General features: G+C 52.7%; 1 protein-coding gene across 16 annotated transcripts in view; it reads right to left on the reverse strand.

The window, feature by feature from the left end:
• Positions 1-14,925, reverse strand: part of CELF2 (CUGBP Elav-like family member 2) — an 814,981-nt gene that overhangs the window by 49,585 nt on the left and 750,471 nt on the right. For all 16 annotated transcript variants that reach the window (XM_077897256.1, XM_077897248.1, XM_077897253.1 and 13 more), the window contains 2 exons: positions 11,739-11,897; positions 8,098-8,161 (listed from right to left, as the gene is read on the reverse strand). In XM_077897256.1, the coding sequence (XP_077753382.1) occupies positions 8,098-8,161; positions 11,739-11,897 (223 nt within the window). The remainder of the gene's footprint in view (positions 1-8,097; positions 8,162-11,738; positions 11,898-14,925) is intronic.

The raw sequence follows: 14,925 nt of genomic DNA on the forward strand, positions 1-14,925 counted from the left end.
TGGGCAGTGGGGAGCAGCTACCAGCCTGCCTTGTCTGCGCTCCCCTCTTCTGGGGGCACAGGCATCCCTCCCTGTCCTGGGCTGTGTGCAGGCCCCCCTCTGCCTGCAGCAAGAGCCCCTATTTCCCAGAGTCGGGGGTGGGCTGGTGGAGGGCAGGCCATGGCCTGAGTCCCGGCTCCACCCCACCTCCCGAGCACCCGTCCCCGCCCACGTGCTTCGGATTCCCGGGATGCACAGTGGCAGCAAGACACATGGTCCTCTTGACGCCTCGGGACACGCAAAGCTCAAGGAAGACCACGGGGCGCCAAGGTAGCCGAAACAGGGTGACAGGCAGCCCCCCTCCGGTGACGTGGCCTCCCCGGTGATGACAGGGGCCAGGCATGGTTCTCGGGCTCTACATGGGCTCTAGCTCAGTGTACGTAAAACCCTGCGTGACCAAGTCATTGCTGACACCCACACAATACAGGCGGGGAGAGCCAAGGCCCCAAGAGGGTCAAGCCCAGGGAAGGGGGGCCCCGACTTCTCCCAGTGAGCCCGGCCTCCCCTGCGGCCTCGACCTCCCCGCCTGCTCCTTCCGTCCTGCTTGCACCTGCAGTTCTTGCCTCCCCCTCCTCGTGCTGCTTGCTCTCAGCTGGCCCCACTGCACTCTGCCCCTTGAGGTTTAGGGGGAAAGGGGGGTTGGCAAGGGAGAAGGGGGTGGGTCTCGGGGTTTCCAAAGGAGACATTTGCCTGCAGGGCGGGGGCGCTTCCAGCAACAGGCTCGCATGCAGGGAGGCTGCACGGGGTGACGGCTGGGCTGGCGTGATGGAGGGACACCCCGGGTCCGACGGGCAGCCTCCTCCGCACTCCCCGCTGGGCCCGGGAGCAAGGCCCTGCGCACGGTCCCCGCTGGGAGTCACCCAGGAACCGTGTCGCACCCGTGCACTGCCTCTTGTTCCCTAATCCACACCATCGATCCTTGACTCGCCTAACATGATTGCCTCTTCCAGTCATTACCGGGACCCCCGGCAGCTTGGATGGCTGGTCTCGGTGTCCTTGGGGAGCACATGGGCTGTGACCTCTTTCTAGTTAGTCCCAAGCATGTTGCACGGCTGGGTCCCTCCTGCACGTTCCTCACCTCAACTCAGGTCGCCCACCAATAGGATGCGGGGGTGGGGGAGCTGGGAATGCCCCGAAACTGCATAAAAGTGCATGTGTGGCATGTGCGCCTCGTTTCTGCGGACAGATCCTGGAGGTGACGAACCCCCAACCCACTGAGAGGTGAGAGGCCTGCGCTCGGGCAGCGGCTGGGATCAGGGGGTCGTGGGGGGGTCAGAGAAAACTGGGGCTTGGATCCGACTGTGCAGAGGAGGGAAACCGAGGACAGACCAGCTCTAGCTCCTGTTCTGAACCCCAGGGGCACTCTCACTGAGGCGGCACCGAGCAGCCCCCTCTGCGGGTCTCGAGCTGTGGCCTGGCCGCAAGGCAACAGGCACCTGCTCCCCGCTGTGTGGCCTCCCGTCCAGCCCGAGGGGGGCCCAAGCCTCGTCCCGCAGTGTCCCTCAGGAAGACAGCCTCCCATGAGTGGCGAGGGCCTGCTGGGTGCTGCTGGCACAGCCCTGGGTCGCAGGGCCCGTCCTGGGGTACACTGGGTGCCCGAGCACTTCCCCCAGGGCCCGGGATTTGGAGCCTTCCCTGCCACCAGCCCACCAGCCCGGGGTGGCTGCGTGGCTCCTGGGCCCCCACCTGGACTCCCGCCTCCAAGGGGCCCAGCCTGCCCCGGCCGCCCTGGGTCTCCCGGGCTCTGCGCCTTCCCATTTCTGTTCTCTCCTATTGTTTCTTGTGTTTTGGGATGCACGAGCCACCCTGTTCCCTCCATGGAGCCACCCAGAGAGGGCCCGGACGGGGCGGTCTCACCAGGGAGTGGCCGCGAGCTCTGTGGTCTCCAGAGAAAAGTGACCCCTTTTAACCTCAGCTCGCACTCTGCTCCCAAGGGGCACCACGCAAACCAGGGGCAACAATCTGGGTGACTAGAAATCCAAAACAGTTCAATACATTTTATGAAATCCCACAGCTTGCCAAGACCAAGATGGTTAAAAAAAAAAAAAAGAAAAAAGAAAAATTGGGGAATATGGGCATTCAAGTTTTCATTCATGACTTGGGAAAAGAAGAATCCTTCTCCAAACGAAGAAATGATACACAAAACAGATGTGCAATATGCCTACTTGAAATTTAAGATTTAAAAAAATTATTTATAAGGAGAAGGGCATGAAAATTTAATTTAATGTTCACCTTAGGTAATTTTGTGTCTTATTGTTCATAGCAATTACCATAAATCTGCATATCAATAAGCGAGAACAGATGTCAGTTGTTACAAGTGCTTGCCAATCAGGTCTGTTAAAAAGTGACAGATGGGTGGTTATGGAATGTTCTCATAAGGCCTATTAGCACATTCTCAGGAAGCGTCTGCAGCGAGAGGGTGGGCGGCTCCGCTCCAGGAAGGCCCGTGATCTTCGAGGATCCAGGGTGCACCTCACCACTGAGGTGCCTCCAGCGCGGAGACCATCCACCCTCCTGTGCACTGCCCTCCGCAGCCCCCTGCCCTCCTGAGCACTGGCTTCCGCAACCCCCTGCCCTCCTGAGCACCGGCTTCCGCAACCCCCCCGCCCTCCTGTGCACCGGTTTCCGCAACCCCCTGCCCTCCTGAGCACTGGCTTCCACACCCCCCCCCCCCCGCCCTCCTGTGCACTGGCTTCCGCAACCCCCTGCCCTCCTGAGCACTGGCTTCCGCACCCCCCCCCCCCCCGCCCTCCTGTGCACTGGCTTCCGCAACCCCCCTGCCCTCCCGAGCACTGGCTTCCGCAACCCCCTGCCCTCCTGAGCACTGGCTTCCGCAACCCCCCGCCCCCGCCCTCCTGTGCACTGGCTTCCGCAACCCCCTGCTCTCCTGAGCACTGGCTTCCGCAACCCCCCCCCCCACCCTCCTGTGCACTGGCTTCTGCAACCCCCTGCCCTCCTGAGCACTGGCTTCCGCAACCCCCCCCCCCCCCCCCCGCCCTCCTGTGCACTGGCTTCTGCAACCCCCTGCCCTCCTGTGCACTGGCTTCCGCAACCCCCCACCCCCGCCCTCCTGTGCACTGGCTTCCGCAACCCCCCACCCCCGCCCTCCTGTGCACTGGCTTCCGCAACCCCCTGCCCTCCTGAGCACTGGCTTCCGCAACCCCCCTGCCCTCCCATGCACTGGCTTCCACAACCCCCTGCCCTCCTGTGCACTGGCTTCTGCAACCTCCCTGCCCTCCTGTGCACTGGCTTCCACAACCCCCTGCCCTCCTGTGCACTGGCTTCCGCAACCCCCCTGTCCTCCCGTGCACTGGCTTCCACAACCCCCTGCCCTCCTGTGCACTGGCTTCTGCAACCCCCCTGCCCTCCCGTGCACTGGCTTCTGCAAACGTCTCCTCTCTTTTCCATTTGTCGCCAACATTCCAGGACAACCTTCTCTGAGACAGGATCACAAACTGATGGGAGGGGAGCGGTTTTGTTGTTTTAAGCAAATATTTGTGCTGTATGGTTTCACTGTTACTTTTAAAACCCAGGCCAGATATTCTGGAAGAGAATTACCACCAGCTTCGCTGAATATGCAAAGCGCAGCAGTTTTGTCTCATCTGTCAACTGATAAACTCTTTTTTTGGTCACAGCTCCGTAAATCAACAGATAAACCCCTTCTTCCTTGCAGCTCTGGAAAGTCTTTAACGTCTTTCATGACACTTCCTAGTGCTGGGGGCGGGGGGGGGGGAACAATACAAAAACAACTGCCCCCACAAAACCCAGCCCACTCAATACAGGTGACGTGCCTTCCAGAATGAAGGGAGGCAGCTTTTCTGTCTCCGAATTGCCTCTTTCTGCCCAGTTCTGGAGTGCTCTCTGCATAACTGATGTATGGCTCGGATTGGTTACTTGGCCCGTGAAGCCTTTGCAGAAGGAAGCCCCTGCAGCCGTGTTTAGGGGAACATATCTGCATTTGCTGAGACACGGGGCACCGTTTTACAGGCTTCGGGGCAGCCGGAGCTCAGGGGTCGGATGTGTCTGAAATTTGGACCTGCCGCTTACTGAAGCAGGGACTTGGGGCAAGTCTGCAAATGAGCCTCCAGTCCTGGGCTGCTGCACCTGTTAAGGGGGGTGCTAGAGCCTGCGCTGTCTGGGAACGCCACATCTCAGACCAACTGTGCATCTTCGGCCTGTCTGCTGCTGTGGCCTTCACAGTCATCATTTAACATGTTTCTCCTTCAGTTTCTCAACAGCAAGAGCGTAACGAAGTGCAGGTTTTGTCCCTGGCAACGCTGGGAGGATAAACTGCATGATTATTTCAAGGAGCTGCTGTGAAAAACAAAATTGTGAAACACGACCGACCCCGGTTTATCTAACCGATACTCTTTTGAGAGGATCTCTGTTATAAAGAAATTAATGACCGACAAGTCACTTTTCCCAATTTCTTCTTCTTCAGGGGGGAAAAAAAAAATCCAGGCTCTTAGCCCGAGTTTCGGAGATTTCAGAAATTCATGGGACAAATCTCACAGTTGAGTGAGAAATGGACACGTTTTTCTTCGAGGGTTTAAGAGGGAAAATAAAATCAATCAGCTTTAAGGATGCACAGAAAGTATCCGTGAAAGCATTGAGCTGCTACAGATTTGACCCCGATCTATAGCTTCTGCTCTTAAATTCCATATTCAGTGGAGGTTTCCTTCCACAAGATCACGAAACACATGTGAAGCTATTTTTAGTTCCAAAGGAAAATGGTGAATTATTTTGGGGAAACAAGGATAGTTGACGTTTCATTCCATTCTATTGAGACGAATACTTAGTGACATGTCATCGAAAATTTCTTTCTCTTTTTTGGCTTTATTTGCTACTCACACGGAACGTGTTTTACTCATTCAAATGAGACCTTTTAGACATTAGTGATGAACTTCAATCTCCTGAAGGATGGACTATTATGCCTGGAGAGTTGTTCACAAAAAATTATGGCTGGTTTCTGAAATGATGATTCTCTCTCTTTGGTGATTGTGTTCCACGCCGGACCGCTTGAACCTTACAAGCGGAGTTTTAGTATATGGCGCCGTAAAACATACAGACTGCATTGAAATCGCGTAGGTGCCCACTGGAACTGTGCCACCCTCTCAACCCCTTGGCAAGCATTTTAGCCTCAGGTGGGATTTGGGATAAGTGGCCTCTTGGATTTCTTCGTATCACTCCTACCGGATGTTGTGTGCCTTGCACTTGGTCATGTGTTTGATATTGTACCAACTGTTGCCAAATCCTTGACAACTCGACCGTGAAGACACTGTCATTATTTGCTTGGCTCAGATGTAAGGCTAACGTCGAATTTCTCCATTGAAAAAAACAGGGCGTTTAACTTAAAGTCCCCTGGAAGTGTATCCAAAATATCAATTTGTGTTTGCTGACTTATAAATGCATTCACCCATCCACTCAAAAGGAGTCAGTAGCCCCGCTCAGCGGAGCCAGGCTGAGTTCCTCAGCCCAGGCCATGCCCTCTTGGGGCCTTGATGGCTTAGGAGTGTTTGGGGAGGTGGGGGAGGAAAGGAAGGAAGGAAGGGCTTCAGGGTACCGCGCCTATATGTGGGGAGTCAGGGAAACCTCCTTTAATTATTATTTATTTTGAGAAAGAAGGAGAGAGAGGTGGGGGGTGGGGTGGGTAGGCAGAGGGTGAGAGAGAACCTCAAGCAGACTCTGTACTGAGCACAGAGCCCAGCACGGGGCTTGATCTCACGACCCTGAGGTCATGACTTGAGCTGAAATCAAGAAGAATGAGACACTCAACCGACCGAGCCACCCAGATGCCCCCAGGGAAACCTCCTTTAGACAGGCAATTCTATTACCAGTCCACCAGTAGTTCACTTTAGAATACTGGTCCAGATAACTGGCAAAGGCAAGAGTCAGTCCTACTTCAGGAGAAGACAAAAGAGCAAGAGGCCACATAGCTTGATTTTACCGGGGGGGGGGGGGGGGGGGGATACACTGCAAACCACGGTGCTTCAAGTGCTCAGGAAGATGAAACCTGATTATCCCTATGAGTGAAGAAGCCACCTTTCTGGAAACTGCCAAGCAGACGGAACCCTGACATCTGCATCCTTGATACTCTCAATGTGCAAGGTGATGGTGGATAATGGACCACTCAGCATTTGATTTCACAGCCTGTGCCGACTTAGCATGCTGAATTTTATATGTTGAAGGTTCCAGAAAGGGGTATTTTGGAAGGCCCAGGGCACTTACAGAATGCCTTTAAATTAGCCATCTGCTCCGTGCACCTTCTAAGGTGACTCCTGGATACCCTTAGTTTTTAAATGAGCACGCAGAGCCTGTAAGTGCTAGCATCCTGACCTGCAGCTGGCGGGGCACAGCACACACCGTCTAATGGAAAATGACAGGGCGCTCTGTCCACCCGGGAAGACGCGCTTGGCAGTAGCCTCAGGACCCAGTGACCTTCTCTGCATAATTCAACTGCAGGAGTGGGAGAGCCGGGGGCTTCCTCTAAGGAAAGACCCTAATTTTGGATCCGGGTGGGTCCAGGCCATTAGAAGGAAAAATACATCTTGCATTGGCTGAAGGTATGACAAATCTTGGCATTTATTTTAGAGCTTGCAATCTGGAGGTTTTTCTCTTGAAGACACAGAAAACTCCCTGCATATTTTACTTAGGTCTCTCCCACTCCCTTCACAGACCTCAAAATTAACCCTTCAGTGTGATTCTCAGCTCCTAGGCCAGCTTCTCAAACTGTATTCATAGAGATACTCCTGAAAGATTTAACCACTTAACCATTTGAACATAAGTATCTTTCCCCCCTTGTAAACCAAAAGCAGTATTGCAATAAAACAAGCTGGCAGTGCCAGGAGATTTGAGATAAAGCCCAATGAATAATCCTGCAGGGTTTTTTTTTGATTTTTTGTTTTGTTTTTGGTTTATACTATAGGCCAATACATCCCATCAGACAACAGGTTCCCATTAGCCTGTGGGGCCGCAGGAGAAGGCTGGGCTGAGGATCCCAGAACACACGGGAGGAGAAAGTCCTTCCAGAGCCATTCAAAGTGACACAAACGAACAAACAAAACCAAGGATAGTTATTTGTTGGGGGGGGTGGGGGGGGGCGGGGAGAAAGAGACATGAAAAAAAAAAAAGAGTTTTCGTAGTAACAGAAAATGAAAGCTGGCTTTTACTCTGTACATTCCGGTTTCATTTCATGGAGTCCGGGTGTCCTTCATTAAAAACAAATGGTGCTTGATTCTCACGCGCCAAAAATCTGTTCCCCTTGCTTTGTCTCCCTCATCTTTCTGGAATCGAACAAGGGAAGAGCTTTCTCGCCGTTCCTCACGGCAGGTTGGTGGCACCTGTGTTCTGATTTATTGCGTGGGCCGCCTTCCCTGGCCCGTGTAAGTTAGGATACGAGCCTGGAAGGTGACACAGCAGGAGTGACCTCTCACTAATCACTGCACCTCAGTTACTCCTGACACAGCTCATTATAAAAAGAAATCCTTTATGAGCCAGCTTTCAAATCCAGCCCCACTTTGATTTTCGCGAGAACAAAGATTATGCTTCCACATAAAAGCTTCTGATGCACGATTCCGTCAACCGGGGTACGAAAGTAAAAAAAAAAAAAGTGCACCCTGTTAATTGTCTGTGGTTGTCAAGGGACCGCAAACTGTATCAAAGATGGGCCTGCAATCTTGGCTTTCATTATGGAGGTCAGAATATTTATTGACTGCTTCTTATTAAAATTTGAGAAGGCCGTCAATCATTTTGGCTGGCCCAGATAGAGGAATCTGGTTGGAAATTCCCCAGCAATCAATCCCATTAAAAAAACAAAAACAGAAACAGCCAACAACTCTGGAGCACACTCCGGAGGGCTCCCCAGCCCCTCTGGCTCCCACCGCTGGGGGCCCCGGCGCCCAGCAGCGGGCTCCAGATGGGACCCCCGAGTCCGAAAGCGAGCAGGCCTGCTAACTGCCCTCTGCTCTTGCCCCTGCTTGTGCTCTTGGCCCTCCGAGCCACCCCGTCCACATTCAGACGACAGCATGGTCCAAAGCAAAGGCACGTGTCGGGACTTACCGGCCATCTGCTGAATGCCACTGAACGCACCCAGGTTGCTGGAGGAGGTGGCCTGCTGCAGAAGCTGTAAGGGAGGGAGAAGCAGACGGTCAGAGCCGAGCCGAGAGGGGACGCAGCAGCCTCCGGAGCAGAGGGGCCTGGCCCTGTACATTTACAGGGTCGCTTGCTGCCTCCTACTCCTGGCCCGAAGGGTCCCCGAGACGGGGCTGTAAACCCATACGCACGTCTCATCTCTATTAATAAACCCAGACGCCGGGGAAACTCGGTAAGGCTGCTGCCTTCAAACCATCAACTCAGTCCCCTGAACGACCAGGTGTTGCATCGGCTGAAACCAACGCGCGCCCGGTGGCCTAGTGGTTACAGCTCGGCTCTGTCCAGCCAGGCCCAGCCCCGGGGTCCCGGCTCGGCCGCCCTCGTCCTCCACGGGAAGCAGGGATTCACGGGCTCCTGGGCCACAGGACGTCGTCACGACAGCTACGCTCGGAAACGCGCCTATGCACCGCCGCCCAGGGCCACCTGTGACCACAGGCCCGAGACAGCGGTCGCCCATCTGACGCTGGTCTTCACCTACTATTTGTCAAAACCGAGAAGTACCCGGTGTGATGTCCTGTGACACCGTGCGTTACAGACGCAGTCGGCATCTTTCCAAAAGCAAGTTAACACCCGTCTCTGCATTTTTCCCTGGTGCTCTCGAGGACACAGCTCGCCCCCCCACCAAATCAGTGGGTGCCCCAGAAGGTAAAAAGGCATGTGGCTCCTGTCCTAACGTGCCCCTTGGTTTGGCCAGTTCAGCGGAATTAGAGGTTAACCCAGATTCACTGAAATTCTCTTTTTGACGACATAGAGCAGTATGGACACGGTTTGTATGTAGCAGCCAGCACCCAGCTGTCTCCTGCACACGGATGTACACGGATACCAGAGAGCACACACTCCCCAAATTTATTGAGAAGTGTCAGGCTACTGTGCGCTCAGGAGGGACGAGACAAATTCATGATTTTAAAAATAGCTTTCTGAATTTATTTGGAGCGCCGCAGAATCACATAAAGCTCCTCTGTTCCTTGGGTAAGGGTAGGTTTTTTGTTTTTGTTTTTTTTTTGTCCCCCCCGCCCCCAGTTCAATACCAAGCAAAGTCTACAAGTGGAGAAGACTCAAAAATGGGCCTCTAGCCACTGACTTAAAAGCGCCAAGTGGAATGGACTATTAGTGGCCGAGTCTCCGTTACAAGGCTATTTTGGGGATTAACAGTGACAGGTACCAGAAGGATGCCTGTGATGTTTGCTCACCCGTCCCAACTCGCTGGAATGTACTGCCTAGGGATGACCCACAGACTGAGACACACACACACACACACACACACACACACACAAAGTGAGGAGGAGGAAGGGGCTGGGGATTAAGCATGTTGATCGAGAGAAATTCCTTATTTTGGTTTGATTTCTTGGGTGTCCCATTCTCTCAGGGTTGTAAGCCCTTACCTCCCTTTCCTATTAGGTATGTTTAGAAATGAAAGGAAGTACAATTAAAGGAGTTTTGAAGCGATCATGAGGAGCTAGTAATACCTACTGGGGCAGGTGGGAACACCTGGGGTAACCAGAGTCAGAATCCACCCCTCGACACACAAGTAGGGAAAGCCCTAAAGCCCAAGGGCTCTTCAAAGAAATGCACTTCCCACTGAAAGAGGCAGAACGAATGTGGCTGAGAAAGAACGGAACCCAACGGGAGGCGCAAACGTAGCTAAGATCGTACAAAAATATGTTTCTATAAAGGAGGTGGAAGTTAATTCTTTTTCAGGGTCCAGAAATAATTTGCAGATGCGGTCAAAGAAGCGTGTGCCAGAGATTTTTCAGTGCCGTGGGGCCCAGGAGGTGGGCCAGAAGACTGGGGACAGGCACAGGTGTCTTGGTTTTTAGAAACGATGGAGCAGGAAGCTGGATTCTTAGAAATTACGAGAAGGCGAGCGTGACATCCATCTCTGATCCCAGTCTGGTTCCATAAGGGAACAGATGGGCTGTGAACCGTCGAAAGGGACACGTTTGGGGCAAGACGAACTACTTTTACGCTCGACTCCCTGCTTGTTTCATCACCTTTTAGCCTGGGAGACCAGGACAGCGCTACGGCAAGGCACATCGAGATTTTCAGCAAGACAGCTGATGACATCTCTCAGGGCGTCTTTGTGGATGTGACCGAGCAAGGGCCAGCAGGCGGCGGGAAAGCCACTCAGGGCTTCTAACGCCTCCTTCGTCAGGCAAACAGGTATCGCTGCTCTTCCCACCGGGCCCCCCAGAGCCACAGCCGCACCCAGCACCCTCAGAGCTGCGGGCCCAGGATGGGCCCCCCGGGGGTGGGGATCCCACCCGGCCGCCGGCAGCGCCGCCCCGGTGAAGCTGGGGGACCTCCCTGGGCCTCCTTCCTCGCCGTCAAGACCAGAGGGAGGCGGTCGTGCAGAACCGCGCAGGCGCCCCACAAAGTGAGGCTAATGGATCCTGCGGTCCCGAGAGGCACAGTTCAATACAAGGTCAGTGACAGAATTAGGACGGAACACGCAGGCGCACATGCATGCGCACCCGCACATGCACACCCACATGTGCACAGCCACACATGCACACCTGCATGTGCATACCTGCACAAGCACACCCGCATGTGCACATCTGCATGTACACAGCCACACATGCACACCTACAAGTGCACACCCGCATGTGCACACCTACACGTGCACACCTGCGTGTGTACAGCCGCACATGCATACCTACACGTGCATGCTAATACGTGCATACCTGCGTGTGTACAGCCACACATGCACACTCACACGTGCACACCTGTGTACAGCCACACACGCACACCTACACGTGCACACTCACATGTGCACACCTGTGTGTGTACAGCCACACACGCACCCCTACACGTGCACGCTCACACATGCACACCTGCACGCACATGCACACCTCCACACACATGCACGCCTGGAGAGGCTCCCAATATTAAACTGTATTAATTGATGTGAAGTCCGGCCTGTAAGTGGCAGGGCGGAAAGACAGAGGCAGAGCATCACGGTTCCCAGTGGTTCCCGGAAAAATCAGTAAGAACCAGCCCAGCGTGGTGGGTACAGGGGCCCCCCGCAGGCTGCGTGAGGTCCTGGGAGGGGTCCCCGCTCTGCACCCTCTTTACAGGTTCCTTGGGGAACTGTCTTAAATCCCCACGTGGACGGAGAGGGCACCGCACAAGGAAGATTGAAGCTTAAGACAAGGAAACGGAAGGGACGGCTTGCCCGAACCGGGTTCTCTGCCCTGACGGAGGCTCTAACGTCCTGGCTCCGAACAGATGGAGAAACGTGTGATCTCGTCATCGCAGGTGCACGGGGAAGGCCGCGGTCACCGAATGGGGTGCCCCCGGGGTAGCGCTGGGGCCTGACGGGCCCGTGCCCCTCCACCACGGGCAGGATCTCTGGATGCCTCCAGAGCAAGGCCTAGGAGCCCGGCCTACACCAGCGCAAGCGAAGGGAGCCGTGCCCCGGGGCCGCCACGGAAGCTTGGAGCAACACGTGCATGGGCGCTCATCTCCCTCCGGTCCCGAGGTGCAGCCTGCCCCCAAGGGGATGCCCTCCCCCCAGCACCGCCGCGTCCCCAGGAGGGCCCCCCACTCACCGCCAGGTACTGTGGGGTGAGGCCGCCCAGACCCGTCAGGTTCCCCCAGGTGGCAGTGTTGAGCTGTTGCATCTGCTGTGCCAGCTGCTGCTGGAGGCGCCTTTGCTCCTTGTCCTTCTGGGTGTCCGCGAACTTGACTACGATGGGCGAGGAGCAGCCCTGTGGTCAGACACAGCGGAAAGTGAAGAGGGGGTTACCGCCTGGCTGAATGGGCGCATGACACCCCGCACTGGCTCTAGCTCGCTCCACTAGCTCGAGCACAAGGAACCATCTGGATTTTTTTTTTTTAATCAATGGTTTGATATTGCTTCTTCTTCTCTCATCAGTACCATCAACAGAAAACTCCAGACACTGCCAACTGGTTTCTCTGGGGCTCTGGTGGTGGGCGAAGCCATTTGCTTTCTTGCTCTGAGCATTAAAACTGCCTCTCCTCCTCTCTTCGCGGGTCTTCCTCCGACCTTGCCAGGACCTCCTCAGAGACAAGAGACCTTACGCATGTTCTTTAATTAAGCTTCACGGTTCGCTTGTCTGTGAGACAGACTTGTCTGTGTGTCTGCCTGTTTCCGTGGGAGCAGGGGCCCCAGGAGGAGAGGCGCTGCAAGGGGAAGGAGAACAGCCCTCATTCGTGTATTTTATCTTTTCCACTCTTTCCGATTTTCCGTGATGCATTTTTTTTTTTTTTTTTTTTGGTGCCCTGGAAGGCAGGAGGCCTCCCGACCCAGCACCAGCAACAACAGCGAGCAGTGGGCTGGCGTGCGGGGTGAGGATGCTGCGGGCAGGGCAGGGGTGGGGGCCCCAGGCTCAGCCCAAGGGGACTGCCCACGTTTGCAGAGAGGACCCTCGCTCTCTTTCTTCTTCTCTAACGCACCTACTCTATCCCCACCCCGGGGCCCGGGGCCCGGGGCTCCTGCGCACCACCAGTCTTGGAAGCCTATTCCACGGAAACGAGGCCTGCATCTGCAATGGCTGGAGGCATCTACTTGGCTTCCTTTGTCAACGGGGCTCACCATTCGGGGGGTTCCTTTGCAGTTTTTGTTTCCATGAGAAGGCAACGAGTAGGGGCAGTGAGTGGGTGCATGGCCAAGGGTCATGTGATAGGGCGGATTCATGTCTGAGATGGATAAAATCATTGGGAGAAGAATAAGGGCCTGTGCCACCTCCAGCAGGAAGACTGCCTTCCTTCCCAGAGCCCCTCTGGAACATTCCATACTTGGTAAACCCTCGGCGGAGACACGAGCTCCTCCCTCCCTCCACCCCTCTCTCCCCCTCTCACTAAGGCTTGCCTACCCATCTCATCACCATTAAAGCTGCTAAATTTTGCTGAGGTACAAGGAAGTCCTTCTACCCATGTGATTTAAAAAAAAAAAAACCCAAAACTTTTAAGGAAGCTTAGCATGATAATAGACCTCTCTCTCTCTCTCTTCTCAGAAATTTTATATTCCTACTTAAAGGAGCTCTCTCTCTCTTTCCCTTCCCTTTGGGTCATCTTGCTTTCTCTTAAAAACAAACCTGTGTGTGTTTTGTTTCTTATCACCTCAGGTAGTTACTGGGGATGTAGCTGTGAATATGTGAGGCTATGGTGTATGTTATGACCAAAAAAAAAAAAAAAAAAAAAGTGAGAAAAATGAGGTAGATGTTTCAGTTTGAACTTCCAGCATATCGGTCTTCAGCTCTGGTAGCCACGGCCACGGGACACAACGTTAAATGTCAGTCAACCGCATGTAAATAATATTTCCACCATTTAAAAAAAAATTCTATACTTCATTTTTCTTCTTCTGCTCCAGAGTTCAGCCCTTCGTTGCTTTAAAGAGAGCAAAATACTCCGAACATGGAAATGATACAGAGGGAAGGTTGCATATGCAAAGGGTTGTTATCGTTGTTTCAAATTTGTTCCATAACAAATCATAGCATCTCCTCCTAACAGTACGTTTACTGTTTGTTTTCTTCCTTAAATACCAAAAAAAAAAAAAACCATAAAACAATGACCAAAAAAAGATACCGAAGCAAAAAATTAGGCCCCAAAATAACTTGTTCAAACCATAAAAAAGGAAAAACAGAGTGGGCACAGATTAGAAGGAAAATGGAAAAATAGAAGGTATGATATAAAAATTCATTATTTTTAAGGAAATGTTCTTTTAAACTTTAACGTTCAAGTCATTTGGAATTCAAATTCCTTAGATAATACATCTTGGTTAAAGATGTGAGCCAGAGTCCTGAAAATAACAAAATTAGTTAAAAAAAAAAAAACCAGCAAACTTTAGTTGTACAACTGTAATGTGACGGGCATGATATACAGTCTTCCATTTAAATGTATTTTTTAAAATTCAACAAGAAATTTAAGTGTCTGAGGGCCCCTCTGTCCTCATGAGCATGGGTGTCCAGATTTCAAAACAAGTGCACCAGATTTGACTTTTTAATAATAGAGATATCAATACCAAAGGATTAAGGATTTCTTAAGAATGAATATGCCCCATTCTCTATAGCGGATTCTTTTTCATCCTGAGCCTATTCTTCTTTGGTTCTGGTTCATACCCAGGTCTGCACTATGTTCCCGAGCTCTCTCCCCGTAGGAACACAGGAGAACACAGACCAGCATCCTCTGCGGCTTTACTCAGGGGGTCCCTGATGAAGGAATGGGAGTTAGAGCTGAAAGAATTTAGGTTAAAAAAAAATCATCTAAGGTACAAATCACTAAATCACAGGAAATAAAAAATGATTAAGAATGAAACATGTGTATGGAGGATAATAAATACAGGTGAAAACTTGTTTTCTTCCCTAACAGTACTTTCATTTTTTTTTTTTTAAATCTCCACACTGAAAGGCAGCTGGGAATCAGACTGATCCCCGATAGTGGAGCAGCCGGAGAGAAGGCAGGGGACACACAGAGCATCAACGTGTGACTGCATGTTGTACAAGACTGGATCCCTAGGTATTTCAATTCCTGCTAATTATCTCCTATCGTGGCCGCTTTCCACCTGAGCTTGCCTTCAGGTAGGGGGGTGTGAGTGTCTTAAAAATGCATTGCACTGAAAGGAAAACACAGTGATTATATAAGATATGTTAGGAATATCAAAGTCAAAATGAAGCTCGAAAAAGACAATTAGGCTTTGCAATGCTGATATCAAAACTCAGAAAAGTACAGTAAACACTTAATGACAAGGCCATGCACACTCCTTGCCCCCTTGTC

The sequence above is a fragment of the Canis aureus genome, chromosome 5 (genome assembly GCF_053574225.1).
Source record: "Canis aureus isolate CA01 chromosome 5, VMU_Caureus_v.1.0, whole genome shotgun sequence".
NCBI classification, from domain to species: domain Eukaryota; kingdom Metazoa; phylum Chordata; class Mammalia; order Carnivora; family Canidae; genus Canis; species Canis aureus.